Source organism: Gallinula chloropus (genome assembly GCF_964237585.1).
Source record: "Gallinula chloropus genome assembly, chromosome: 1".
NCBI lineage: Eukaryota > Metazoa > Chordata > Aves > Gruiformes > Rallidae > Gallinula > Gallinula chloropus.
Genome location: NC_140085.1, coordinates 73,525,303 through 73,552,946, shown reverse-complemented (window position 1 = coordinate 73,552,946; position 27,644 = coordinate 73,525,303). Strand labels below are relative to the sequence as shown.

Sequence of the window (27,644 nt, the reverse complement as noted above, 5' to 3'; positions counted from 1 at the left end):
ACCTTGAAAATGGCATAATAAAAATTAGGAGGAAAGGGCATTAGAAAAGAGCATTAGAAAGTAAGCTTGGCCCTTTATATACTTGTATCACCTCTTGTGAACACAAATGTTCCCCATTCCTTTTATGAAAATAAGTGCATTCCTCTTGATGTCAGAATCCACTTGCTGTAGGCATGTGGAGTCTGATGCAGCATCCATTAGTAATAAGCAGAAGTATTTCCATTGACTGAGACAGAGATTATCAGCTCCTTTTTAATTTAGGTCAGCTTTCAGCAATGGCTGCTTCATGTTTCAGGATCTACCTTTTAGTGTCTGCTTAAAGAGCATGATTTTCAGAAATTACTAAGCACTCTCCCTCTGAAAATAGCTCATTTATTGCCAGACTGTAGACAACCAGATGTACAGGCACACGGTCCTGCTTTTTTTTGTGAAGCTGTTGGGAAAGCTGAGATAGTGTCAAAAGGCCTGCATCAGACAAATGGTACTCGCCTCAGTCTCCAATACAGCCTTCAATTTAATCTTTCTTAAGTGTGCATAGAAACAGAAATCTCCCACCACTGTTGGGAAGGGTGAAGAGTTTACTTGCATCAAGCCCATGCCATCTGCTTTAGGAACACACCTGATAATCCAAAATGTCAGCTGAGAACACAGTTCTGTTTATTGAGACTCACTCCTCAGAAGTTCATTTCACCGCTGACCTTTGTGAAGCACAGGCTTGCTCATGATATGACTGAAGGGCCAGGAATCAGGCGGTACAAAAAAATTGAGTTATCTGCAAAAAATGCTTTGTCTGTATCATTTGTGACAACATCTATTGCTTTTGGAAGTGTGCTTATCATAACGTATTCCACATAACTAAATCGTATGACAGGAAACTGTAAAGCAAGCAAGGCAACAGCACGAATAGGAAAGCTCTTGGAAACTAAACAAAAACCTCAGTGGCTATGTGTTTAATCCTGCTAAATTCAACATAAAGATGCATTGATTTCTGTACTGTCAGATTAATCCTGTGACTGTTTTTATTTGCTCAGAAATATCCAGTTCAGATAGGATTCTTTTTTTTTTTTTAAAAAAAAGACAAATTTCCTTTTTTATTTTTCAGATTACTTTTACAGTTCCTTTCTTCAGACCTGATTAGATGCCTGACAGAGGCCTTCATATGATCTAGAACACAAGACACTACTACAGTCAGAACATGGCTCCATTTATTTTCCTTTTTAAGATTTAATAGGGATAACTGTGCTGACTTTGACCAAACAGTCCTATTGATATCATGTTAACCTTTATGGAGCAACTTGGCTTCTAAAAATGTGCAAGACCGGACCTAAATGAATGGTTTAATAGAAGGATAACTGACAATTATTTCTGTAATTCAAACAAAGGAGCAAACTCCTCCCTGATGTGGCATTTCTAACAATGTACCTTCATCCCTTTTCCCTGTTACTCAGACGTCTTGATGCAGTTAACAAGTTCTGCTACTTGTATTCTCCACCTCATATCAGTACAGAGCCAGAGCTCTGATACTTGGTCTAATTGCTTCCTCTTGCCTCACCCCACACCTGGATCCACTTACTGTCTCAGGACAGAGTCAGCACCGTATAGGGAGCATCGCAGAAAACCGTGTGCTTATATTTTCAGTAAGACTGTAACATCCGATATGGAGTTGTGAGGCGGCTTAGTGTGAAGCAGCTGGAAGGAAGAATTACCAGCAGCAAAGAAAGTAGAAAGGACCAGAGCAGTATTCTGGTCTGGTTAGCTGTAATTGGGCAGAAACCGTTTTTGAGAAAGAGAGAAAAAGTGACCCTTTTGTACTACTAAGTGCAACAAAAATAATCCTTCTTAATAGCAAGCTGCCCATGAGGAACAGAACTTTACATCAATTAGTCTGTTTGGAGAGAGGGAAATAAAGTCACAGGGTTTTTTTACAGCTACACTCAATATTGACTTTGAAAGGTATTTGACATTTTTGCTAAACAACTCCTGGTTTAATTATTCAGAAATCTTTCTAATGCTTGCATTTTATCTGTGTTTCAAACACAGATGCCATGGAATCTCCAAGCAAGCAAACTCACACTATTTCTCACGGCACTCCTACAGACATCACCATGAATATACATTGTTTTGGCTTCATCCCTAAGAAAGTTGAAGTCAAATCAGAAAACATCCACTTCTTCTCATTATAATAAATCTAGGCTAGTTTATACATGCTAGAAAATTTAAACTATAGATTTTACCTCCCAAGGAAAAAAATAAATTCAACTATTGAAAGTAAACCCCAATCAAAAAGGTACCCAATAGGGCTCACTTCCCCTTCCTTACATTGATGCCCTATTCCAAACCCACAGCCAGTAGCAAAACCTTACCTCATTCCGATAACCAGTAAATCACTGGTTAGGTATGGGTGGCAAATGGTGTCATGTGCAAGTAAAATAATTGGCTCTTTTTCACTGTTGGCTGTATTCCCTCACTGAGGATTAAGCAAGCTGAGGATCAGTTCCGGTCAGACTGGGCTAACTGCAAAATCACACAGTATTGTGTGCTCACGAGGTCATCTCCTATCAGAAGCAATCTGCCCATATTTGCATGCTGCATTGTTAATAAGATTGACTGTACCCGAGCTGACTTCTGGACAGGTACCCACAAGTCTTTGTATGGAACTTGTGATTGCTCTGGGTGCCCTCATGGGCTTGTGCACATCCTGGCGTGAATGCACAGGGCAGCCCAAGCAGGTCCCCTGAGCCTGGAGGACCTGGTGAGGCAAACTCCTGAGCCCTCAGTACAACTGCCAAAGGGGGTGGGTGTGGGATGTGCGCACCTCTGCATGGCTCTGCAGTTGCTGTTGGCCTCCAAGTTGTTTTTTACCCATTCCGGCCAAGCGCTGCCCACGCTGAGGCTGGATCAGATGTATGGAGTACAATTAGAGTGAGGGGATGCCACACGGGCCTGCATTACCATGAATGAATGTGTGAGAGTGCATACAAACCAGCGGTTCTCCTTCCCTCCCACCCTGGGAATAAGAGGCCACCAAACAGAGGGAGCAGGAGCCAGGATGAGACAAACAGGAGGTGCCAGCTCTTCAGAGAAGAGGCAGTAGGCCTGTGGGGCTCCTTGCAAAGCACCTACATGGATTCAAGGGTAGACAAGAAGAGTATGTGTAGGAGAGATCCACCAATGGCTACAAAGCAGACAAACCACTCCATGTTTAGGGAATCCACCTGAAACAGTGCCAGGAAGTATCACATGCACCTGCCCTGGTTTTTCCCTTCCCTAGATACTTATGGCTATTACTGGAGGCAGGATAGCTGGCAAGATGGACCTGTACTCTGAACAAGTACCACTGTTACAACTCTCTGAGAAGAGTCCCTCTAGCACGTTTCCTACAGACTCTGTCGGTTTTTTCCTTACTGTTAACAGATTATTCCATTCCACACTTCTGGGTAACAAATTATTTTACTCATATGGATGATGAAAGATTTCTTAAACCCTCTCCTTCTTAGTCTTTCTGCTGCTAATTCCACAGAAATAAAACTGGTGAGTAAGCACCAACTCACACACTTGCATTTCTGCCCCCCCTGTACTCTTATGGATAAGACAGCTTTCTGACTGAAAACAAGACCACTTGTCCAGATTGTTATGGGTGGACTACACTCACCATGCAGAACACAAGGTTAGGTATGTATATTGGAAAATACAGGCTTTTTTTTTTTTTTTAAGGCTATGTTGAAAGAGTTTTAAATACTTTTAAACAAGTTTTTACCATATAAAATAAAATTTGGGGTGCAATGGAGTTTTATTTCAGAATTTAAAGAGAATGTTTCTTTTCAGTTTACTTACTGGATGTTTAATTGCCCCTGAGGCAAATGTTGCATGCATGATATACACTTTACACATCCATGCATTCCACTTATATCCATAATACTGCTGGAGTAAATCCTGTTCCTTACTGCCTTAGTTGACCTATAACAGGATGTAACCAGCTGCTTTGTTAAATAGGAATAAGCTTATCTTCACAGCTCTTGACATTACACCAGAGGACTGAATTCATCTCAAACTCCAAGGCAGCAGGATGCATTTGCATTAACTATAGGCCTGTAATATCAGTGCTCCTGGTGGCCTGATGCAGATGCTTTCTGCTCTCCACAGAGAACCTCAGCTTCTAAACTCAAGTGCTCAGAATCGCTTCTTGGTTAGAGTTCATAGTCATTCCTGATACTGACCCGAACCTGAAGCTTTGGAGAACCTCTTTGTTTCATACCCGTCAGAGGGGTGGCTTTGTGCATCAAGTCTACAACACTTCTGGTCTTTGTTCAATTTAGGTTCCATGGATTTTTTTTGTTTTGCAGCTTTCTTGGCAAAATGAAGCATTGTTTCATTTAATGACAATCAGAATTATTTCTTGCAACTATTTCAGGTATTTTACCTCCTTTTCCCTTAAAAATCTAAATGAAATATATGTGTGTTTAATTTAAAATTGTTGTTTATCTGGCTGAATAACTTATGATTTCTCTGTGAATTTGCTTATCATTCCAGGTTACAGAAACACGGTTTTTCAACTAATGAATAGTTTGCCTGTGAAAACTTGCTTGATGCCAGTAGTGAAGGCTAGAAATCTAGTGGGCTAGAAATCAGCAGGCAGTGTTCTCTCCCTGGGGAGTCCAGCTGAATACCATGCTTTCCCGCCTGGAAAGTAGGGATACACATCTTTTGTCTATCTGAATGGCAAGGGAGAGCCTCAACCTCTCAGTCTCGGTCTCTCTCTCTCTTTTCTGTATAGAGTGTAGAGCAGTTAACACAATAGCCCTCGATCTAAAAGCTACTGTAATACAAATTAATACTAGTTTTCCACAAGCACTTCAGTAATGCTGCCTAAATAATATATATATTTTTGGCTAAGGTACCGTCCGCAGAACAAATGTGTTGCATTAGAGATTTTCACCACTTGTACTGCAATTACCATGGTGAAGTAAGTCTTTTAAGAATCTTGGTGGTATAAAAAGAAAATAGCATCATCTTGTTCAATGCCAGCTCCTCTGCTGAAATATTCATCACCTAAGTGATAGTTATGTGCTTTTTCAAAGTGTAAAATGCACAAGCTTTGCCACCGGCTGACTATGTTCATGCTACGCTTAAGCCTGTGTAGAATGGACATAATTGTTAAGTGTGAATGGCCAAAAATTACAATACATTTTCAGAGAGTATATTGTTTTATTCAAACTATGCATAGAAATTTTTAAAAAGTAAGAAAATCTCAGAACTGAAAAGTGCAAGCCCAGGCATTTGAACTTTTCAAGTAGCCATTACTTTAAAGCAAAAATGCAGCTGTATTTACCTGATAAGTGAACAGTTATTTATTTTTCTTACTTGTTACTATTGGTGCAATTTGGTGTTTGTTATTATTGTTGATTACAAGGAAATTTGTATTCGATGTTTGTTATTATTGTTGTTTACAAGGAAACAATGCTCATGCAAATGTGCTATCTGTCCACTTGTCAGCCCTTCCACCTAGTCACTTCTGAACCCACTGGGCAACCCTAACTCACTTATTAGTTAGAGGGTAGGGACATCAAAGATAATTACATTCCTAGAAGCTTCGTGAAAATGGGCTACCAAATAGAGGGGAGAGAACCAGACTGGCATTGCCAACAGGGAAAGACCTGTTTAGGTGTCTTTTTATTAGTGTGAGAGCTGCCTGTTTTATCTGGTACACCACCCGCTCAGTCAGAATGCAGGAAAGAAATAGGACTCATTGACAAAAGCACAGCTGAGAACCCACCAGAGCACACGTAGCTTCACAGGAGATCAGGGACACTGGAGAAGCACAGTTGGACTCAAGGTCACAAGGGGTTACTGATATAGCGTGTGGGCATGGGTAGGGAGAAAGTGTTCCACTGGCCATGAGAGAACAGGTCCTAAACCTCAGTTATGTGCTGCCTCCTCGGTCATTCTTCTTGATAACAAAACCATAAGGAAGCTTCTTTATGGACATAACCTGAGCAGTTCCACATAAGAAATCACCAGAAATAAAATCAGCAGAGTGTTTCACTACATAAGCTCCTGGATGAAGCAAAGTTTAAGGCAACTTCTGTGGGGGTTGGGGGCGGGGGAGAAGAAAAAAAGATCTGACTGATGAGCAGAACTCGGGGGGTGGGGGGAGTTGTCCTATTAGATAAAAGGATTCATTTCAAATAAAGCATTCCATTACATCCTCCTTGGTCATTCTATATCCATAAAGGAGGCAGAATTTATCTTAGAATGACCAGTCTTTTGGCATTTGTCTTTCCTGTAAAGCCCATTAATCGCTCTGCTGCTTCCAATAATGCAGCAGTTAAAGGTTCAAGTATCATCATATCTGCCCCACACAAACTCAGATAAAGCAAAGAAGATTAAATTCATGAGCAATTTTCCCTTGAAAGGGCACTGACCTAATACGCTGCCATTTGTGCTCCTGCCAAGAAATCCTGCTCTTTTTGGGCCAAAGCTTTAGCAATTCATAGGGTCGAAACCCTGTAGCTTCAAGATATAGCTTTAAGTGTTGCATGAGATCTAATGAGATCCAAATGACTTTGCACTTCTCTGCAAAATTGCCTTAGCTCCCCACTCCGCTCAGGACCTTCACCCTTGAATCCCAGTATCTGCACTGACTTGGTTCTAGGTGCTCTCCAAGACAGGCTATAAAACTTAAGGATTCGCTCGGATTTGTAGGAGGGAGACAGAGCTTGTGATCTTGGTAAGATGAACAACTCTGCTAAGACTATGTAGTTTTTATTGCTGTTACAATAGCTATTCAAAGCATGTGCCAGTGTCTATTGGTACACTCTCTTCACTTCTGACCATGAAATTTAGGGACAAGAGAATTCTTATTCTAGGTCAGTTCAACAGTGATCATTCTGGGTCTGCTGGGCACAGAACACTTGGGTTATCTGTGAATTTCATTAAAGTTCCCTGGGACTCCAACTATCTAGGGAACTGGAAATGGATTTTTTCTTTTTCTCACAGTGGTAAATTATAGTTGTGGCTTTCAGGGTTCTACTATAACTTCAGAGTTTATTTTGCCGGCAAATGCTTTGTGGCTCATGGTATTTAGGTGCATCTGGAATAAATGTTCTCTGAACCCTTCTGAGCATCCTTGCAGCTCACTTCAGCTGCCAGTCCTGGTGGTCTCTTTAGCTGTATCTTACTATATTCTTGGTATTTGTTGACTGAGCTTGCTCAGACACCAATTCAGTGAGGTGCTATGCTACAGAAGTCCCTGGAATAAAAAAATAAACCTAGAAGCTTTATAAAAGGCTCATCATGTACATTAAAAACTGTAAATGGCAACTACAACTGTAGCTAATCACAAATAACTAAATTAGTTGTTAAGCAACTGTATTTATTTCACAAGTATGTTTTTCCTTTCTAATTTTCTAATCACTCCATCAATGAATAAATTAGTTAATATTGCATTTGTGCTAAAAAAATCCAATAAAACAACCCAAAACCCAAGAGCCTTGATCTGAATAAAATTTTAGGTCTATGGGATATTTTTTATTTCAAAATATCTTGCTCTGAGATGTATTAAAACACTCATTGTTTCAAAGCATGATGTTTGATGTTTGTAAAGCATATTAGACAGACACTTACATGCTTCATATTAAAAAGGCAACGACTGGCTTCACAAAGAGCCACACAAATACCTTTTTAATTGAAATCTTTCCATCTCCCTTACTTTCAGGTCCCCAAAGGTACCAAGCTATGAATTTCAATGAGGGCTCTGCAAAACAGTATTTAATTAGTGCTTTTCCACCAGCCTTTCTTCCATCACTCACCTAACCATTCTTGTTTCTACAGTGGTATGGAACAGCAATTCAATATTACAGAAAAAGAGCAACAGTCTTTAACAGATAACAAGAGTCTGAAACACAGTGGTTCAACCTACTTTTGATACAGCTGTTTTTCAAGCCTGCATGTAACAGTGTCTGTTCTTACTGTGGAGGTAGGAGACCTTTATTAAAAACAAAAACACAAGCCACATAAAAAAACCCAAAAAGAAGAGTCATTCTGTACCTGAAGGAACCAAAGGCTTTCAACACAGAGCTACAAAACATAATCTGAAAGTGAATCCCTTGTTTTCGAAACGGATTGCTGAGGAGTTCCCTGTAACAGGAGCAGACTGTTCTATCACTGTTGCATTTCAGCTGTCAATCTGAAAGCATCGCATGAAGCAGTGCTACTAAAGCTGAACCATAGCAATGGATGTGGTTCGACACAGGACAGTGTTTTGACCAGCTTGCAGAGACTCTGCAGCTTCTTTTGGTTCTATGTTAATTGGTAAATCCTCTCTGGAGCTGAAGAAGCCTCCTGTATTCCTTGTCAAGTAAACTCTAACACTGCAAAGTTCTCAATTAGCACCTGCTACACCTTCTGGCTGAATAGGAGACAGGCCTCTAAGGCTGGCTCATAATGTTACCCTCTTTGGTCAGGAGCACAGCAAGGTGATACACCCAGGCTCAAAACCTTTAGTGCTTAGAAAATGCCACTGCTGCACCAAAAAAACTGCAGTGCATTACCTAGGTTAGGCATATCAGATGTCTCCACCATTTTCTACTCTGTCTTGTCACCAAAGTGTCATCAAGTTCTTGTTTCTTAAGTACACTCAGTTTCTCATCATCTCCTGAGGAATTAAAAAAGCCCTACTCTGAATTCCCCAGCTAAAACTCACTTCTTCACCAAGATGTAAATCTCTAAGAAAGGTAAAGCTGGCTTACGACAGACACACATCATTCCTAAGGGTGAATGGAAGGAGGAAAAATGATATCCTACGTGTACTTCCTCTGGAAAAGATGAGAATACAATCAAGCAACATGGGATAGGAATAACCACTATTGACAGTGCAGATTAATGTCCCAGTGTCTTTATAGTAAGGTGATTAAGATTCAGTAGCACATATGGGAGGTGACAGCATTGCATCAAACTAACGCCACTTGATCTTTATCCTGGAAATGTAATTTCAACTTTTGAAGTAAACTGCAGAAAGAGATAATTTGGACAAACCTTCCCATACAAAGTCATTAATTTCAGCATGACCAACAATTCCTTGCTCAGATAAGGGGTCAGAAATGGAGCAAAAGGGATGCTACCAGGAGATAAGAAGGATGAAACTTGAGAGCTGTGATGAAAGGTACTGATTCTGACGACATCTACCTTTTCACAATATTTCTTCTTCTTTCAAATACCTTCTTAACATTACACCAAATACACACAGAAACCAGAAGATCAAAGCAATTAAATATTTCTAAACATCTGATGGCAGGCTGAATTGGGAAAAGATGTGATTGTACCCAGAAATAAGACCCACAAGGAAAGCTGACAGTATCACATGAATCACTCATCACCGTACACCTTTCTGTCTTAAGTCTTGGCTACAAATTTCGAGTCAGTATCAAGACACTACTTTTGGCAAAGAGAGCCGAGAAGAAAACGAAGCTAGCAGTAAAAGCCACAAGGCACCACAGGAGGGTGCTACACACAGTCACTGTGTTCATGTCGCAGGAAGAGTTGAAGGCAGCAGGACTTTATGCTTGCCATAGAGTTTGAAAGCAGGAGTAAGTCTTTCTCCCTCAGAGTGAGTGCATTTACTTGCAATCAAAAGCTCAAAACAAAAGGACAACAGTAGCGTTAGCCTGAGATCTGTGTTGGCTGTAATGACACTGCCAAGTGCGGCCACATAGGTAACACTGTAAGGAGCGAGGACAAGCTAAGGAAATGACCGATCCAGCGCAGGGAGTTTAATGATGGTATAGATATTTTATTGTGCTTATGCTGCCTTCAAGAATAACCCCTCTCTACCTCAACGTGTCAGCAGTTATGCTTTGCATACTTAATATCAATCCATCCTCAGAAGACTCCACGATTCTTAGAATGAAATTGCTGTGTGAAGGGATATACGCTTCTATGAATCAGCACGGAACAATACACCGACTGTCTACGAGTACTTTGCTGTGCCCAGATAATGTTTTCTTTCACACTTCCCACTTACTTTTCAGTGGATAAACAAGCCCACAGCACTGTACTGTATACAATGCCACCACTAACCATGTTTTACTGACACTCTTTACAGCAATTAAAAAGAATGATTTTGAACTACTCATCCCTTTCCCCTCCCAACAAATAAAACTCAGGTTGTAATGCTATATAGAAGCTGATTAACATATACGAGGCAAAAAGGATCCCAAGAGGTTTCTCCTAACTTTCCAGGACAGAAGTAACTCCCTTCTATATCCTGGTGAAGGTAAGAGCTCACCATAGTAATCTGATGCATCTTAGGTGTCCCTGGTGATATAAAAACTACGTGCACTTTCTATGTAGTATCTTCTACCACAATGGAGGGTCTGTTGTCCAACTGTCCAAAAAAGTATGACACATCCTTCCCAGAACGTGTCTCTTCATTGCCCCATCTCAGTGGAGCTGCTGTTCAGAGTCCTTAGGTATGGAAAAAAGGGTATGCTAACCCACAGAGGTGGCTGAACTACTTGCATTCTCTTCTGTAGGGAAAGGGAAGATAATGCAAGGGAGACTTCCAAGCAAGGATCTGGAATTCTTCCTCTTCCCTCCCTGTTCCACTTACATCACTCATCCTGCTTTCTTCTGTCATTCCCTGACACCAATTTAGTTCATACTCCTGAGGTGCCCTTCTTCTTTGTGTTGGTTTTCTTGCTAACTCCCTTAATCATAGAATATCTTGAGTCAGAAGGGGCCCATAAAGATCATCGAGCCCAGCTTCCAACTTAATGTAGTGTTGGCCAGTAGCTACTGCATAGCCAGCTTTCTTCTGTCTTAATATCCCTTGCAAGTCACCCCTCAAGTTTTCCTCTTTACCTACAGAGTAGCTACGACTTGCAACTTTCAACTTTTGCTTTCTCTGTAAACCCCTGTTTCCTTGTTTCTCCCTATGATGGAGCTTGCACTCTTCAAGGAATGAGTCCATTTGCTGTTCATTCTTTGACCCTGGTTGCTTGTTAGCATATCCACTCCATAAATCATCAAAGCTAAGGCTTTTGCCTTCACCTGTCTGTATCCCTTCTTACTTGATGAGTTCCAGTTGTTCTTCAGAGAGATAGTGACTGGAAAACAATCCCTAGCTCCTCCTTCTGTCCCCTTGATTCCAGTGTTTGTCACTATCGGCAGTCTTACAGTTTGGATGCAGTAAAACCCAGAGTATGCCTTATGTGCATCCTAAACTATCCATGTCTTCAAGCACCTCTATCCAGAGGTAATGGCATTTCCTAGGACCACATCTGTAAAGCACCCTGGAACACTTCAGATTGAAAGGTACTGTGTTAAAAAATAGGTAACCACCTCTGAAGCAGCACTGTGAGAAAACAATACTTACTAGTGCCTTAAAACCAGTGGTGGTCTACTCATCTACTAGTCCACACAGGAATTCCAGGGTAATGAAACCAAGGATTGGAGACAGTATCACGATGCAGGACAGAAAACCGGCCTGTCTGGCCAGGAAATAATGCCAATATGCAAAATAAGATGCAGTCAGCAGCACTGCTTCCTGCAAGGTGGAACTCTGGCACTATTGGCTCTACTGGGGCATGATCTTGCTCTGAGAAACCCATCAAATGGTAATTGAAAGTGGAACCCAAGACCCCGACATAGCTGCGACATGAACAGGCTGGTGGCCAACTGCACATGCTACGCACAGCAGTGCCAGTGGAACACTGGAGCTCCTCAGCTTGCCTGGCCAATTCGCTACTGAAGGAGAAGCATCAACATACAAGATGACAAATAATTTAGCAAAATGGTAACTCATTTGCCGCCTAATACGTTGTGTACAAACATGTGTTTTCCCAATCCAAACACCACTGTGGAAATTCCATTCCAAAGGAGAAATTTGCCAAAGAGATGCACAACTACTCTCCCATACTCCAAGCTGGAAGCACTGAATTAGGCAAATGCTTTCTGTCAGCCTGCACTGAATATCACTCTATTTGGCAGCTAAATTCTGTTTCTAACACTGTCTGGGACATACCACAAGGAAACAGAGTTTGGATGGGAAGAAAAGGGGAAGAGAATTCATCTATCAGGAGGCAATACAGAACTACTAACTACTGAGGAGACATTTTTACATACAATTTCATAAATAAAGAAAACAGGCTGCTGGTCACCCTATATCCTATACAAATACTGGAAATACAAACTGTCTGGAAAGAAGAAATAGAATGCTATACCCTGGTATGCACACTAATTCATTAACTGCTCTGTGGCTCCAATCCAGCAAAACACTTAAGCACATGAATAGTCCCAACAACAAAGGCCTGAAAGCCTGACCATACATTAAAGTAAAATGCAATGTAGGCACAAGCCTCTCCCTTGCTTTCAGAAAAACCTACAAAACCCAGAGAACAAAATCAATGCTGCCTCCCTTGGGTATACCAGGCAAGGAATGGGGCCACAGCAGCCGCATTCAAGGACAGCTTAGGAAGCCGAGTTTACAAAATGCATATGCATTTGTATATACAACTTTTAAATATACATACATTGGTGGTATTACACATTGTTTTCTAAGCCTTGCAAGAGTCCAGCATATCTGCGATATGAAAAGGCCATTTAACTATGAAAAAACCTCCAAGCTTTTTGCTGGGTTTGCTTTCAGGGGAAGACAGTTCGGCGTGCTGTGGAAATGGAATATGTTGCTCTGTTTTGCTGGAGTTTTCCTCAGAGAAGGAATCTGAATAAAATGTCAGCCTGAGACATGCAGCAATCCTAGCTTACACAAATCAAATGTCAGGGTTCAGGCCAGCATGATGATAACATTTGATGGGGGCACGAGGGAGAGAGATGAGTGATTCACAGTCTGGAAGGCGACATTGCGGGGTCTAGGTCAGGGGAAAAGTGAGAGGTGCTGGGGAAAGATGGGTGTGCAATGGACATGATGAATATATTGCTATTTGACAAAAGTTACCTGCTATCATGATTTACTCAGACAGCACCAGTAAGGCATTCAAAAAACAATTTCTGGTGACCTCAGACAACAACATCCTTTATTATCTGAGCAAGAATATTACCAAAAGGACCATTTTAAAACACAGTTATAATTTCTCCTTTCACTCTCATTGGTATTTACATTCATCAAAACAATCCTCTTGCTTCCCTGCTCAAATGCTACAACCAGCATCAAACACAGACACAAGGTGGACATGCAGGCAAACGCATTTTCCACACAGCAGCAAATTCAATCCCATTCCTGTCAGAAATGGTTAATTTTTTTCTGGGGCAGTCAGCATCAGGTTTCATGTAGAGGCACCTGAAGGAGCAGTCCTATGTTATTAGCCATTTAAGACCAAATGCTATCACCAACACAATGAGCGGAAGACTAATCTGAAAGCTGTTCTTCAGAAACGAATGAAATGTTTGTAGGGCAATAGCGGTGTGAAAGTGGAAGAACCTGCTTCTCTCAGATGTCTATGTGCTCTGTCCGCACATTCAGGGTGAGAAACATCCTGTGTGTACACAAATCACTCTGGTGCTCTCATAACACTGCTCTTTTTTGGTGCGCTGATGTTTATTTGTCATTGCAGAATAGCTTCCCCATCTTAAAGTTAGCATGTTCTCTTCTGTACCAAAGTGACTATCTCAGCACTTCTTTATTGCTCTGCTACCATGCATAGTGACTTCTGATTTACTGTTACAATCACTGGTAGTGTTCAGGATTAGTAGAGTATGTAACTGCTAGGCAAACATATTCTTCAGTACTAAGTTGCCTTTAACTTCCTTCTCACATATTTGTTTCTTTCTGGCACTTCTTATCCATTTTCTCAAAGTTCTGTGTAGCTCCTAGAGACAGTTCTGTCTCCAGGTTGGTGGAATGGTTTGCTAAAGTCTTCCACAGCAAACAAGAAGTTTATGACAATAGTAAAGTTATTCACAACTTTCTCCACCTGCACGATGGTGTAACCTATGATAAATAATCACAACTTCTATCACCTTCTGATCCAATCTCTGCAGCTGGCAAATGTTCACAGTCTCGTGACACTGGTTGGAATCCTAATGAAAGTACTGGGAGTTTGTGGACTTCTGAACCGGTTTGATCAGACTTGCATCTCATCTCCACTTCAGAGAGCATTACAGCTCTGGCTGGACCTGTTGCTAGCATCTACAGATTTCATGGTCTTCTAAAAAAACTACACTAAGTTGTCCTAGTCTCCATGTATACACCTAATTGGTACTCCATATTTCAAAAAGAGCAGGGAGGTGAACGCAGATGAATGAAGATGAAGATACACTGGCAGAGCTGCACCTGGTAATAAGCATGATATCTGCTAGCAGTGTACTTGGTTTGTAGGCATCCATGAAATTAATGATCTAAGAAAATAAAGGTAATGAAAATCCTTTGGATGCTATGAGTTGTTGGCAATTAAGTCAACAAGACTTCGAGGCATAAGTAGAGTGCAGTCCATAGAACTGTGCAAGGGTGAACACAGAAAACCAAAAATCTTCGTGACAAGCAAATCTCTGTTGGATTTGTATACTTTGATGAAAAGTGTCAGCTAAACACTGAATATGGATTTTAATTTGGACAGTATTTGTTGGTGGTCAAGGTAAGCAGAAAAAAATGGCAGTGTTTTTCCTGATACCAGGTCACATTGGGCAGCAGGGAAATCCTATTTCTGCCTGTAAATAGACTGTAGAAGTCCAAGGAGAGAATAAATACGGAACAGGAAAAATGGGATGTCATTCAACACAGCCACAGTCCTGACCACAACATTGCTTTTGAGCTAGCTCAACTTATTGTAACTCAGCACAGAAGTATCTCCATGAAGTGAGTCATAATAAACACTAAGAGAAAATGAGGCCTTTGCAGGTGTTTTTAGAAGAAACAAAGAAACAAAACAGTCCCATAAAATATTTAACCAAATGACACATAAATAAACTTTAAGTGCTTGGAGATATTTTTACATTCTGGGTTTGGGCACCTGGTGGCTAATAGCAAGACGTGAAATTTACAGACACTCAGAAGTCATGGCTTTTACACTAGGTCTAGGAGCCTCAGAGCCGAGTTTAAAAAAACCCATATCCGCAGTCTGGACAACAGGAAAACTCTTTTAGCTGCCTAATGTCCCTCTTGCATGAAACTAATGAGAACAACATAAAGAAAAAAAAAAACCACAAAGGGGCTTTTCTGGTCCCACCAAGGCTATAGTTTTAAAGACTCTAACTTCAGAGAATTACTACTGGTGCTCTTTGATTTTATTGGGGTTTTTTTGGCATTCTACTCTACCGCAGAGCTGTTACATGGAGCATTCCAGTCAGCTCCTGACAGGTAATCCTCCAGATTAATTCAGAGTTCATTTGGCCGATAAGTGGTCAGCTTCTCTCAGAGATAGCACAGGAATGACAGTTCACTATCTCTCTCCGTGAATTCTCGGAAGATTGAAAGGCACAAGGTATTTTCAACTAACGCCAGCTGAAGACAAATAGCAACTTAGCCAAATGCTAAAAAGTCATGTTGTGATCTCCACAAAAAGCCTTTTCAAAATAAATCTCCAGGTAAACATACAGTTTGGGATTCAAGAGAGACAGACACAGATTAGTCTAGGAAAGTATTGCTCACCAAATCCTGGTTTAAAACAGCTTATTCCAGACTTTTTTTCTTTTTTAACAATATGTTTTTCAGACTCCAATTAGAGCAGAGTAATTAAATGTCCATTAAGGAAGCACTTAGGCCAAATGATAGCTTTTCCTGGGAAGCTGATAGGGAGCTGTGAAAGCATTTTGTCTGGAGAAGCAAGGAGCAGACACAGAGTACTGTGAAAGAGCATGCAGCCATCCGGCAGCCCAGGGCAGGCCGGTCTCCCCTCAAGCACAGCACTTGAATGCTGCCCTGTGGCAGGACCCATTTCTTTGTTTGGTTTGGCCTTTTTCTTGGAAAGCTCCCCAAAAGCAAAACATTTCACCTGCGAAAGAAAACAGGTGATTCGGAAACACTACCTGGAACACGGTCCTTCGCCTGGCATGTCAGGCTTTGTGTTTGAGCTGCTTTTTGTCCTAAGTGTCTGGTTTCTCCTGTGGATCAGAGGGCTTCGTGGACATCTGTTATGGTGCAATACAACAGCCATCTACAGGGGCAGAGAAGGCTCTCTAACAACCACCACTATAGAGCACTAAGGACAATCCCTCCAGGTATAAATCTTTTAGGTTTTTTTCTATGATTTTTTAAAAACATATATTTATTATTATTCCAGGAAAAGCAGCCACTTCAGAGAAGAAAATTTAGTTTAGTGGAGAAATGCACTCACTTTTCAGAACCTGCACACTCCCAGTGTCAATTTGGCTGCCTTCCCAGCACAAGGGCACAGTGCAGAGAGTCGTGAGGCATCCTGAATTCCAGTAAGAAGTGAAGCTGCCCGGCCCCATCAGAAATTGTTCAATTTACAACAGCGAGCCAACAGAGAACAAACAGAACAAAAAGTGTGGGGAGGAAAGGCAGGAGAGGACAGGATTTGCAAAATGCACTGTTATCCACCCGGCTCCTTGTGCTACATCTCTAAACATGTATGTGTAATTCATCAATCACTGATGTTAAAGTGCACCACGGATGAAAGAAGAGAATTAAATAGCAGACCAAAAGAATGGGGCTCAGGGTATCTGCATTCTGTTTCTAGTAGGAGCACACATATCCAGTTTTAGAAACCAGATTTGGTGAAATCAACGTAGCATCAATTAAACTGCACGTTCTGTCAAATGATTCTTTCACAGCTTTTCTGGAAAGCTCTTGGGATTTCTTCAGCTTTCTTGTGAAACTCTAGGCGAATTATTTAACTTTTCTGCCTTCCATATCTATAACTTAGAGCACATGGCATAATAGCTCCTATTTCAGAGGGAGCTTAAAGTCCTGAGGTAGTTTCTGTAGACTCCTGGAACATCCTCTAGTGAATTAGAAAAGCAAATACCTAGGAGTTCACTTCTGAAGCAGGCAGAACAAGAAATGCATGGCGTCCACATCACTGCTTCCTCATCTTGGCATTTGTAGCACTCCAAACAAATGTCAGTTTAAATAACCAATCCTCATTACGCTAAATACTGGAATGCCAACACCGGTCATGTGAATTTCTGTCAAAAATTGATGTTTGACTAAGGAATCCCTTAGCTTTGGCCTGCCTAGTACTCTGCAGTTTGATATGGATTGAAGATAGCAGCTATTATATTATCCTCAGCCCATGTTAACTGTAGGGAGAAAAGCTGCCAGCTCTGGTAAATCACCAATGTAACACAACGCTTGCAGCACACTGGACTGGATACTATTGGCTTACATTGTGTGTGCAGTGATTTAGCCAGCTATAAACACAGAGAAGAACTTTTAAAGGAGGTGCTCCATATCAAAGAGGGACAAAAGTGCTGTTGCTTTTACTCAAAGGTGAACACTTTACGCTGGAACAAGAGAAGAAAGATTATTTGCAGCTTCTCAGCAGTAGTAAGTCAGGCAGAGCCTTTTGAAAGTGCGCAATCGTACTATACATCATGCACAAAAAGCGGGTAAACCAATTGCCCACACAAGTGCAGTGCTCTTACCAATGAAGAACTCCAACAGCACACAGTATTTGTCTCCCTGTTATACTTAAAGCCTCTGTTTCTCCATCTCTTGAGTCCTAGGAGGAGCAAAGGAGTTGAACCCTTGCAGAGCGTCATCCTCATCACTTGTGCATGACTGCGGGTTGGCTTTGCAATCCCAGCACATGACCCATTCCTCTGAGAAAACCATTTGTGTCCAGAGACATTGTTGCAGTTTGACTAGACTAGACTGGACTGTGGTTTATACAAGAGAGGAGCTAGATAAATAGAAAACAATGAGGGAGAGAATACAGAAAAGGAATGGCATTAATGAGCCAGGGAATTAAGGAGACAGAGTAGTAGTACAGATTTTGCCTCATGCTGTTTCACACCCTTCTCCAGTCTCTCTAGCTCATTCCCACTTGGCTGGCTTCCTCCTTGTTTCTTTACCTGACATACTCTTGTATCGCTACCTTCATCTTTTGTGCCCGCTCTTAAAAATATGTTGTGGTGCTACTACAACGTTTCTGCCACGAAAGCATTCACAGTGACTGTGGTTTGTGCTGTCCCCTGCCCTATGTTTTGCCGTGTTTACTTAGGCTGTAAATTTTGCCGGTTTGTACGAGGCCTTGTGCAATCTGGCTCCATTCTTGACTGATGCTCAAGTATAAAATAATCAAAATACCATCAAGAACAGTAAGAAACCCATCAATTTTACAACTGAAATGCTTCTAAAATATAGCTTAACAGAGTGTAAGTATTTTTAGGCTTGAGAAGATACATGACTACTAATTACAAGCATCTTCCTTCTTATGCCCATGAACTCCTAAATTATTTCAGAATAGCTCAGAGCAACCTCAAACATAATTATATGGAATTGAATAATTAATAGAACTCATTAAATGCACAGTATGCATACCATATACAAGAGGGTAACAGTATACATGAACAGGCTACTTGGCATTCATGCCTTCAATTCCTCCTGGTTTATCGCCAAAAACACATTGCAGTATCAGCCTTCAGAGTTCCTGCTGGATTGCATCTCTGAGCTTTGTCATGAATAGCACTAAAGGGGAACAGTGCCTGCAACGTGGTCTGTGGCTGATTTCTCTGAACAGCGAAAAACACAAGACACACACACACAGAGACCCACAGTGACTACAGTAGGTATGAAAGAAGCTGAGCAGCTTTACATGGTATTCAAGCAGACCCTGAATTCATCATTGTATCCCTGATGGCACAAGAAAGACCCATCATGACAAATACAATGTACAGTATACTTAAAACAGAGTCCATTTGTAGTGTGCATGTGTGAATGCAAGCTTTTTTCCAGAACACTCTGGCTTAATATTCTTCCCAGATCTTTCTCACCTGATGTATCAGTCAACTGGATGCTAGCGACCTTTGAAAGACATGTCAGTTCTTTTATTTAGTATAATCCTGCTCTATCCAGAGCAGACAGTATGAACAGAACATTGGTTCACTTCCAATGCTATTGAGTGATTGAGTGTGAAAGCGCCCTTTGCATATTTTTTTCTAACGTACTACTTTCCAGTGTGTTTTCCCATTCGTGCATATAGCTTTCCCATCTTGTCAGCACTGCCACTCAGTGAGCTGCTGAGCTACAGACTGTTTGCAGCACTTTCTGTCACACAGGTGTGGAGAGATTTTTGATCTGACTTACAAATTCCCCGCTCCCTCTGGCAAGCTGGCTGGCTGGCATGCTGCTGCAGGGTGTTTCAAGCAGCTGCTCCTCCTGAGACACCCTTCTTTGCATCTCCAGATTAATTTTTTCCTTATACACTTCTTTTCCCCCCTTTAGTTTCATCCTTTTCATTGCAAAAGGCAGTGGCAGTGGAGCTATGCAGAAACAACTGCTGTACCTTTAAGCCATTTCAGAATCTGGCTCATTGAGAAATTATCTGCACATCCCAGTTTGTCACTCCATCAGCCATCCTCAGCTGTGCAACTGCTTTTACTACTGTACAACCTCTATATGCAAGTTACTCACGTGATTTCTAGATTACTTACCAGTTGATGTTTACTAGTACATCTAGGCTTTGGGGTTTGTTTGTTTTTTTTTTTTTTTTTTGTTACTATTACTGTAGTTATTACTTTCTGTCTTTTTTATTTAAAAAATATTTCTGCCTGTTCTCATCAGTGCATTGAAACCTGGGACCTGTTACAGGACAGCTTCTGCACAACGCTCTTAGAATTCAATCCCAGATTTTGGCACAATCCATCAATTTGCTGTTGCTCCTGAGAGTTGGGGGATTTCTCCTTTGGGCTTCACTGAACTTATCACCATTGCATCCTAATAATCAGGTGTTTTACGGGTGCATACAGAACTCATCTGGAGCAAAGCAGTAGATCCTACTGATTACTCAGCAAAATTTTGTTTTCTTTCTAAATTAAACCTAATTTGAAGTCCCAGAAAATCGTGAAGCACAGTATTTTTCCTTCAGAAGATCAAGTGAGCCATAAAACTAATGTAGAATATGTAGAGACTTCATCATATTTTGAGTGTGAGCATGATATGGCTCTGAACTGGTACCTAGGAACAAAACCAGAGTCTGCAATAAACTCTACTTGCCTGTATTTAACTCTGCAATATACCAAAACTCTGTCTTGATTTCGTATCTTGTACCATTTCCTCACAGCCTGATTTCCATCTGGCCTGCTGTGGGGAACAGGACTGCAGCTGCTCCAAGGGAGTGAATCTACCCTGCAGCACAGGCACAGCCACACGAGCATTAGAGAATACTGTAATATTTAGACCTCGGATTTCTTATGTACAAAAAGAAGACCACAGCCTCAGGTTTCACATACATTTTACATTTTTATATGTCAAAAGTGACATGCCTTTGCCTCCTTCTATGACACCCTCAGTGGTTACCATTTAAGCAGACCTTTACTGAAGGCCTTAATGTGAAAAGCTCAGGTGGGGGGGACCCAACGAAAAACTACTGACAGTTTTGATACATAAACCCCCGTTTTTGCAGTTTTATTTGGGTAGGCTTAGTTTAATTTGGGTAGTACTCAACGGGCAGCTACAAAGAGGATGGAGGCTCTCTTTTCACAAGGAACCACATGGAGAAGACAAAGAGCACTGGGCTAGAGGATGCAGCAGGAGACGTTTTATCTTGATGTAAGAAATAAATTTTTTTACACTGAAAACCATCATTCCCTGGAACAACCTCCCCAGGGACACAGGAGAGTCCCCATTCTGGCGGTTTTCAAGACACAACTAGACAGGGCACTTGATCTCATCTAGGGCTCCCTTTCTCACTGTCGTGGTTTCACCCGGCTGAGGGCCAAGATCCACGCAGCTGCCTGCTCCTTAAAGGAAAAGAGCAGGTTAAAGGGAAGAGGGAAGGGGGGTGAGAAGTAAGGGAAGGGAAAAAGGAAGAGAAAGGGGCAAATAACCCCAAAATTAAGAAATTAAGAGGCCCGTGGGTTGGGATAAGGATAGTTTACTAAGATAACAGAAAGATACAATGTAACAATACTAACAGGACTTCAAAGCAAAAATATATGAAGCTGTTGATACACAATGCAGTTTCTCACCAAACCACACAACTCAGGCTGTGCCACCCAGAGCCATCCCAGAACCCGACCGTCCCCCAAGAACCGCGCGTCCCGGAGCCGCCCCAGGCCTTCCTCCCGTCAGCCCCCAATATCCTGGGCAGGACGTAACTGGCGTGGAATACTCTCTTTGGTCAGCTCGGTCACCTGTCCTGGCTTCGCCCCTCCTTTCTCATGAAGAGCTGAGAAAGTCCTTGACTGTCTGACAGCAACTAGAAACATCAGGGTGTTATCAGCACTACTCCCATTTTACTCTCAAATACAGCATTCATCCGCTGTTACAAATGAATTTAACTCCATCCTGACCAAAACCAGGACACTCACCCATTGTGGGGCCAGATCATCTGTCAAGGTCCCTTCCAGTCAGAGCTGCTCTGTGATTCTGTGAGACTACTGACTTTGACATCTAGTCCTAAACTTTCACCTAATATTATTTTTATGATTAAATAATTACTGCTTCTCCTCCCAGCTGAACTTAAGTCAGATTTCACTTAAACTGGTTTAATACCAGTGCAACTTTACTAGTCATAACCACGATAAATCACTGATGCAACAGGAGGGAGAGCAGGCCTAACAGATTATTTTTTGCTTATACCAGGTGTTTCCACCTGTCGCACTTTCTCTCCAGACAAATTACAAACTCCTTCCATTCCAAAGGAATGGAGGAAGCAAATGTGCAGTGCCCTTCACACAGGCTGCTGGAGAAAATAAGAATCCCTAAAACCAACATACAGCAATTTTCAAGGGTTATGCACAGTTTTAAAAGGTTACATGCTTCTAACAGGTCACAATGAGATTTCAAATGGTTTGTTAAGCCTTTTTCCCTCAATACATTCTGTATCCCATATCCTGTGAAAGATAATCAATTGAACTATTTATCCAAAATGTATCAGGGGAATGTACAGACAGACAAGTTTCTATTACACTTAGGTCATGCTGTGTGCAGTTTTTGGAAAAAGCTTCCAAGATTACAGTATGCTTGTCCAGATAACGCTTAGGCTGCCTGAAAGACTTTCTCATTATGTTATCTAAAAGCACATAAATTGATGTCCTTAAAATTTACTTTACATACATTCCTGTACTTCACAATCATATTAGGATTCCAGCTTAAAAAGACGAATAAGAGTGTTCTGCTCCAGTGAATGGATGCCTGTACTTGGGGTAACTATAGCAAAGTATGTTCAAGTAATGGAGTAATTTAACTGGTTACATCATCATGAAAGAGTTTTCATAGTTGAGATGAGAAACCTTGTACTTCATAAAGTCTGGAACGGTGCTGGCAACACTTAATTATTTAAAGTCACCCTTCCACATTAATCTAAATATGAATAGAATATTGTGTTTTCTGCAGAAAAAGCACCTCTGTCCTCTAAAGTGCTTTGCAGAAATTCTGAGTCACAATAACCTTCTCGCAGAGTCCCACAAGGCACCAGAGATGGGAACAAAGTCCAGAATACCAACCTGCAACCTTTCCTGCACTGACTGGGGATCAGGCTTCCTCCCAGGGAGCCCTAACACATTATTCTAACACTATAAAATTTCACTGAACTAAGAAAACAGGTAAGGAATAACAATAAATCATGGAAAGTAGGAATGAAAAAAAATTGGACAAAGGTGGGTTTATAATCCTCAGAACAAGGAGAAGCTTAGTAGTTGGATGTCAGCTGACCCACAGACTCCTACGCTACCACTGCAAAATTAACAAGGGTTTAAACATATAATCAAGTTTAACAAGGTACTATGTATCAGCACAAGCATGGTAAGTCATTTCATAAACCCACTTAGCCCCTGACAAATGCAAGACAGCTTGGCTTAGCATGTTTCTCTTTCCTCTGGGACTAAACTGTTATAGTTTTAGTGTGGAAAGAGACAAGCTGGTTTTGAGACTCTGTAGCGCAGTAATTTGCTAAGTTGTAGTAGCCTGATTTCATGTCAAACTCCCTAACTCTGTTAAGAACATAAGGCTAATGGGATACAGGGAAGTGAAAAGGCATTTCCTTGCCAAATGTTGGTTATTTTTTTTAACAGGTTTGAAAATGATGGTGACAACTGTACAAAAAGCTTGTCCACCGTTTGAGCAGACCATCATGATTTCCAGTCTTCTATATAACCTGGTATTCCCACATCTCTTCTTGTCTCTGCTTACAATTACCACTGCTAGTGGCACCTCCCTTCTCAGTTTGCTTGGCACTAGCTGCATAAAAACATGGGCAGCGAATGATTAGCAGACACCAGATGGTTAATACACCTACGTTTCTGTTTGACGTTCAGGGGATGGAATCTAAACCAACAGAAGTCTTCCTAGCCACAGACCTCCTGAAGCATCCAGCTTGTCAGCAAACATCCTTTGTGCTTGAGGAAACTTGCCCTCTGGAGGTGGGACAGCGATGGCTTCTATACTGCCTTCAGCTGAGAATTTCAGCTGGCAAGGCAGTTTGTAGCCAGGGCCCGACCACCATACATTTTACACTTGTAATGCAAAGGGGATGTACTGTACCCTTCAGCCTGACCATTCTGAACTTCAACGAAAATGCAGGCACATAGATAAACTCTATTTTTATACTTTTCAAGCCAAATTTTGATTTTTGACCACCTTTGATATCACCAGGACTTTAAGGATGTGCCTTGCTGAATTGGGGCTTTTGGCTTTTTATCAAATTAAGGGAAAACATGCTGCAACCCACTCACCTGACTCGGTCACAGCTGCAGTGTGCAATACCAATATCCACATCTATTTAACACATGCTCCCTCTGGAGCTGGAGATGATACAGTAACAGCTGTTTTATTCTGGTTTCTTTTTTTAAGCCAGGAGGAAAAAACCACAAATGGGTCTCTGGCATAATTCATGGTGTTCACACCTACTATTGCAGTTAAGATGTAGGAAGATAAATATCTGTTAAATTCTCCATACCTTTTACATTCCATTCTCCCTCCAATACTCTCTCCCTGTTGTTGCTATCATTACTGTGAGTAAGCCAGTTCTGAAATCTGACTCAGCAAAGGGAAATTAAGTTTTATGCAAAAATAAATGAGGTAAGTTGTACTGGGCATAGTATCCTCCCAAAAGGTACTGAGGCTAGACAGAAAAAAAATCAGAGGGCCTATAATGAAGTCAATGAAATAAATACTGGGAAATCAGCATTTGCTCTCACTTTCATGTCAGCTCGGCCTCCCATTGGCATAAAACTAATATTTCTCTGTGGATCATTAATACTTTTTGTCTGCAGGAAATGATAAGAACTGTTCTGGATGGCAAGCAAACATGTCATATGGGACACAAGAATGATAGTGAAAACCCCTTCAATGAACTCCAGTGTGGCTTTTAACCACAGCTTGCAGGTAGGAGCATGGTAGTACAATACCTTGAAACACTAGGATAGAGCATCTCTGGAAGCTGAGGAAACTCACACAGCCACCAATTTTAAGGAGGGTGTCTGGAGGGTAGCAGAAGATGCCTTACCTGTGTGGTGTTTGTTTAGTGCAAAAAGGGACGTATTCCTTCTTCTGCTTAACCCTCAAGAGCCTATCCAACATCCTTTCTCGACTCTGAAGCTACTGCATCACTTCAATACGGGGGGAAAAGCTGATAGTGAACTGCCTGAAGAACCTGTGGTTGACTGTTTTAGACTAGCTGAGTCCTCGAAGTGACTTAAGGTAATGTCAAGGACAGCAAGACTGTGTGACTGCACATGCATTTTTCAGAGGCAGAAAAGTAATCCCATGCAATTAATGGATCTTATTATGCTCGAAGTCAACAAGCTTGCTAAAGAGCTTTGGCAAGCCAGCGCCTTTGTGTTTGGCTTGCACTGCTAGCTGCGTGGTGTGCCTTTGTCCACTTCAGCCTTGTTTACCAACAGTGGTATAGACACAATCCAGCCCCAGGCACAATTCTGGCTAAACATGTTGATGCATATTTTTGTGTTCTAACAGCTTCTGCAGTGGTGCTTACAAGTGAGATAGATGAAAGTGAGCAAACACAGATATTTAAAAAAGTCCTTTACTTTCTCACCGTGTTTACTATTTGCAGTTCAGTCAACCCTGACAACTGAAAGAGATCATTTAATTTCATTTCCTTCCTCTAGCATACCCACCCTATGTATTTGTGTGGGGGATCGTGACACTACAGTGTAACCCTTGCTGCTATTGTGAATGGGCACTTTATTTTTTAAAAGCTACAAACTGTTTGTTCATTAAGTGCTTTGCAATCACTTTGGCCTCTTTGGTGGGTTGCTTGGAGGTTTTTTTTTTTCCAGATCTAAAATAACCTGAAGGTGTTGCTTCAGATTAAACGTCTATGTCTTTTATGACATTTTCTTTGCAAATAAGTTAACACAAATACACTACTCCCATGCACATTTGCTATCTGCATACAGCAGTCAACCTTCAAATCCCCTCCGCAGGCCTTCTGGTAAACTAGGAATCCTCTTTGCCATAAGATTTACCCTTGTCCCTCAATAAACCTATTCCTTAGAAGAAACTTTTGCCTTTAGAGTCTCATTTTTCATTTATTTCATTAGTTTCCATCTCAGATAACTAAAGTCTCTTCTATTACAGCTGGGAATTTTTATAATGTGCAAATTGAAATAATGATTGTATCACAGTACTCCGCAAGTGGTTTTCATTAAGCCTCCAGCTACTACTCCTTTCTCTGTTGGATATCTTTGTGTCAGGGTTACTTTATGCTGGGCAGAAATTTGAACAATCTATGTTGAAAAGAATGACTAAAACCCTATTAGATAACAACCTTTAAAACGCACCAGTTGATGGAGCTTAATTGTGTGTCGCTGCCATAATCAAAATACCTCAACTGAATAAAACTTAACAATTATGCTAAAAAAGCAGACCTGTGAATATATTCTGGAGATTTACATTTCTGAAAATCCAAATTACTACTTGTTTATACAATTCTGTGTAAGCAGATACACGGTACCAGAAATAACTTTATATTTCCAAGATGCTAGACCACAACATTTTGTTTTCTTGCCACCAGCGTGACTAAATTCATTTAGAAGAATTTTCTGGTTGATTTTAGTGACTTTAAAATAGATCAGAACCATTTGTGTGGCTTGTTGAAATTTACAGCCTGCTTACATTGTTGATCACCAGACTCATCTTGCTACTTTGTCATCCTGTATTGCCTATTGGAAAATGAGTTTGCTAGCATATATTCCCACTGCTGCCAGGGTCACCAGAAGCCTGAATGAAGACACAGTCCACTTAATTGCAGAGATTTATAGCTGCGCTGTTTTCTTTTCTCTCTTTCCACTCAAACTTGTCTTCCATGTCTGACATGTATAGAAAAGGAAGAGCTGCTTTTTTCGAGGAAAAATAATCAGCAGCAGACAAGGATCAGAGTTTTGCAGGGATTCTACTGCTAGTGCACAGGCAACAGAGAAGCAGTTTTCTAATCCACCCTGGGCAGATTACTGAACCAGAGAAAAACGCTGTGTCAATACACTATCAGCCTCATCAGTGTGCAAGGAAGCAATGAGTTACATGACTGACAAAAAAACCCCACAACTGTGTAACTTCCAGAAGCAACAAGCTGATCGTTTCCATTTAAGATATCATGCTTTCTGAGGTGGAATGGAAGACAAGTGAACTATTATACAATAAATCGACAGGAAATTTATAAGTCTTGGAATTTCAGAAGCAGAAAGTTGTCATTTGAAAATCTGTCTCTGTCTGCCCAAAGAGCCCTCTGTTCAAATCACATATAATTTCTATACCAAAATAAAACCTTTCCCCCGTCTTATTTATGGCTCTGCTACAAGTTTGGGAAGCAGAGGAACCAATCAATTCCAACCAACTGGTGAAATGGTTTTGGGAGACCTCTGGGGGTAAAAAAAACCACCCCTCACCAAACAATTTCTACATTTCTGATTGAACACAGTTATTCTGAATAACAACAATTTACACACTGAAAACTTACCAATGGAGCGATGAATGCAGGTGTGCTGGTTATCACTCAGAAAAAAGCCCTCTTTGCACTGACATTCATAGCTGCCCATAGTATTTACACAAATCTGTTGGCACCCTCCATTGTTATCCTGACACTCATCCACATCTAGAAGAAAAAAGGAAAAAGAAATGCAAGGTAATACACGGATTCAGAACATACATCTAGAATAGGAAGGAATGCATAAAAACACACACTGTAAATTAAGCTAGTGAAAACTACCCGAACCCCCACCAGGCTTAATCCAAATTAATCCATCTAACTCTTTTTTCCTGCATCCCAGGTTTAAAGTCAACATAAAAAAATCAGTGGCGAGGGTTGTCCAGCTAAGTCTCTGCTCTTCTGAGCTGCAAATTGATTTCCAATGCACAATGAATGTTAACATCCTAAAAAGGCTGTGACCCCATCTGCCAAGTGTGGTGTTGCACTCTGTCATTCCCACTCCACTTGGAAAGACATACCTCAGGCCTACAGTAATTTCGAGCAGGGGTAGCAGGCAAACACAAAGGGCATTACTGGGTGAAAAGAGTCTTTATAGAGTTCTGGTCTTGAACAGAACAG

The 27,644-nt window shown here is 41.1% G+C and overlaps 1 protein-coding gene across 1 annotated transcript in view; it reads right to left on the bottom strand.

The window, feature by feature from the left end:
• The window catches only part of SCUBE1 (signal peptide, CUB domain and EGF like domain containing 1), a gene marked incomplete at its 3' end in the record, with an annotated part of 207,684 nt that overhangs the window by 121,336 nt on the left and 58,704 nt on the right, over positions 1 to 27,644 (bottom strand). Inside the window, exon 4 of the mRNA XM_084262753.1 lies at positions 27,057 to 27,191. Within this exon, the coding sequence (XP_084118879.1) occupies positions 27,057 to 27,191 (135 nt within the window). The remainder of the gene's footprint in view (positions 1 to 27,056; positions 27,192 to 27,644) is intronic.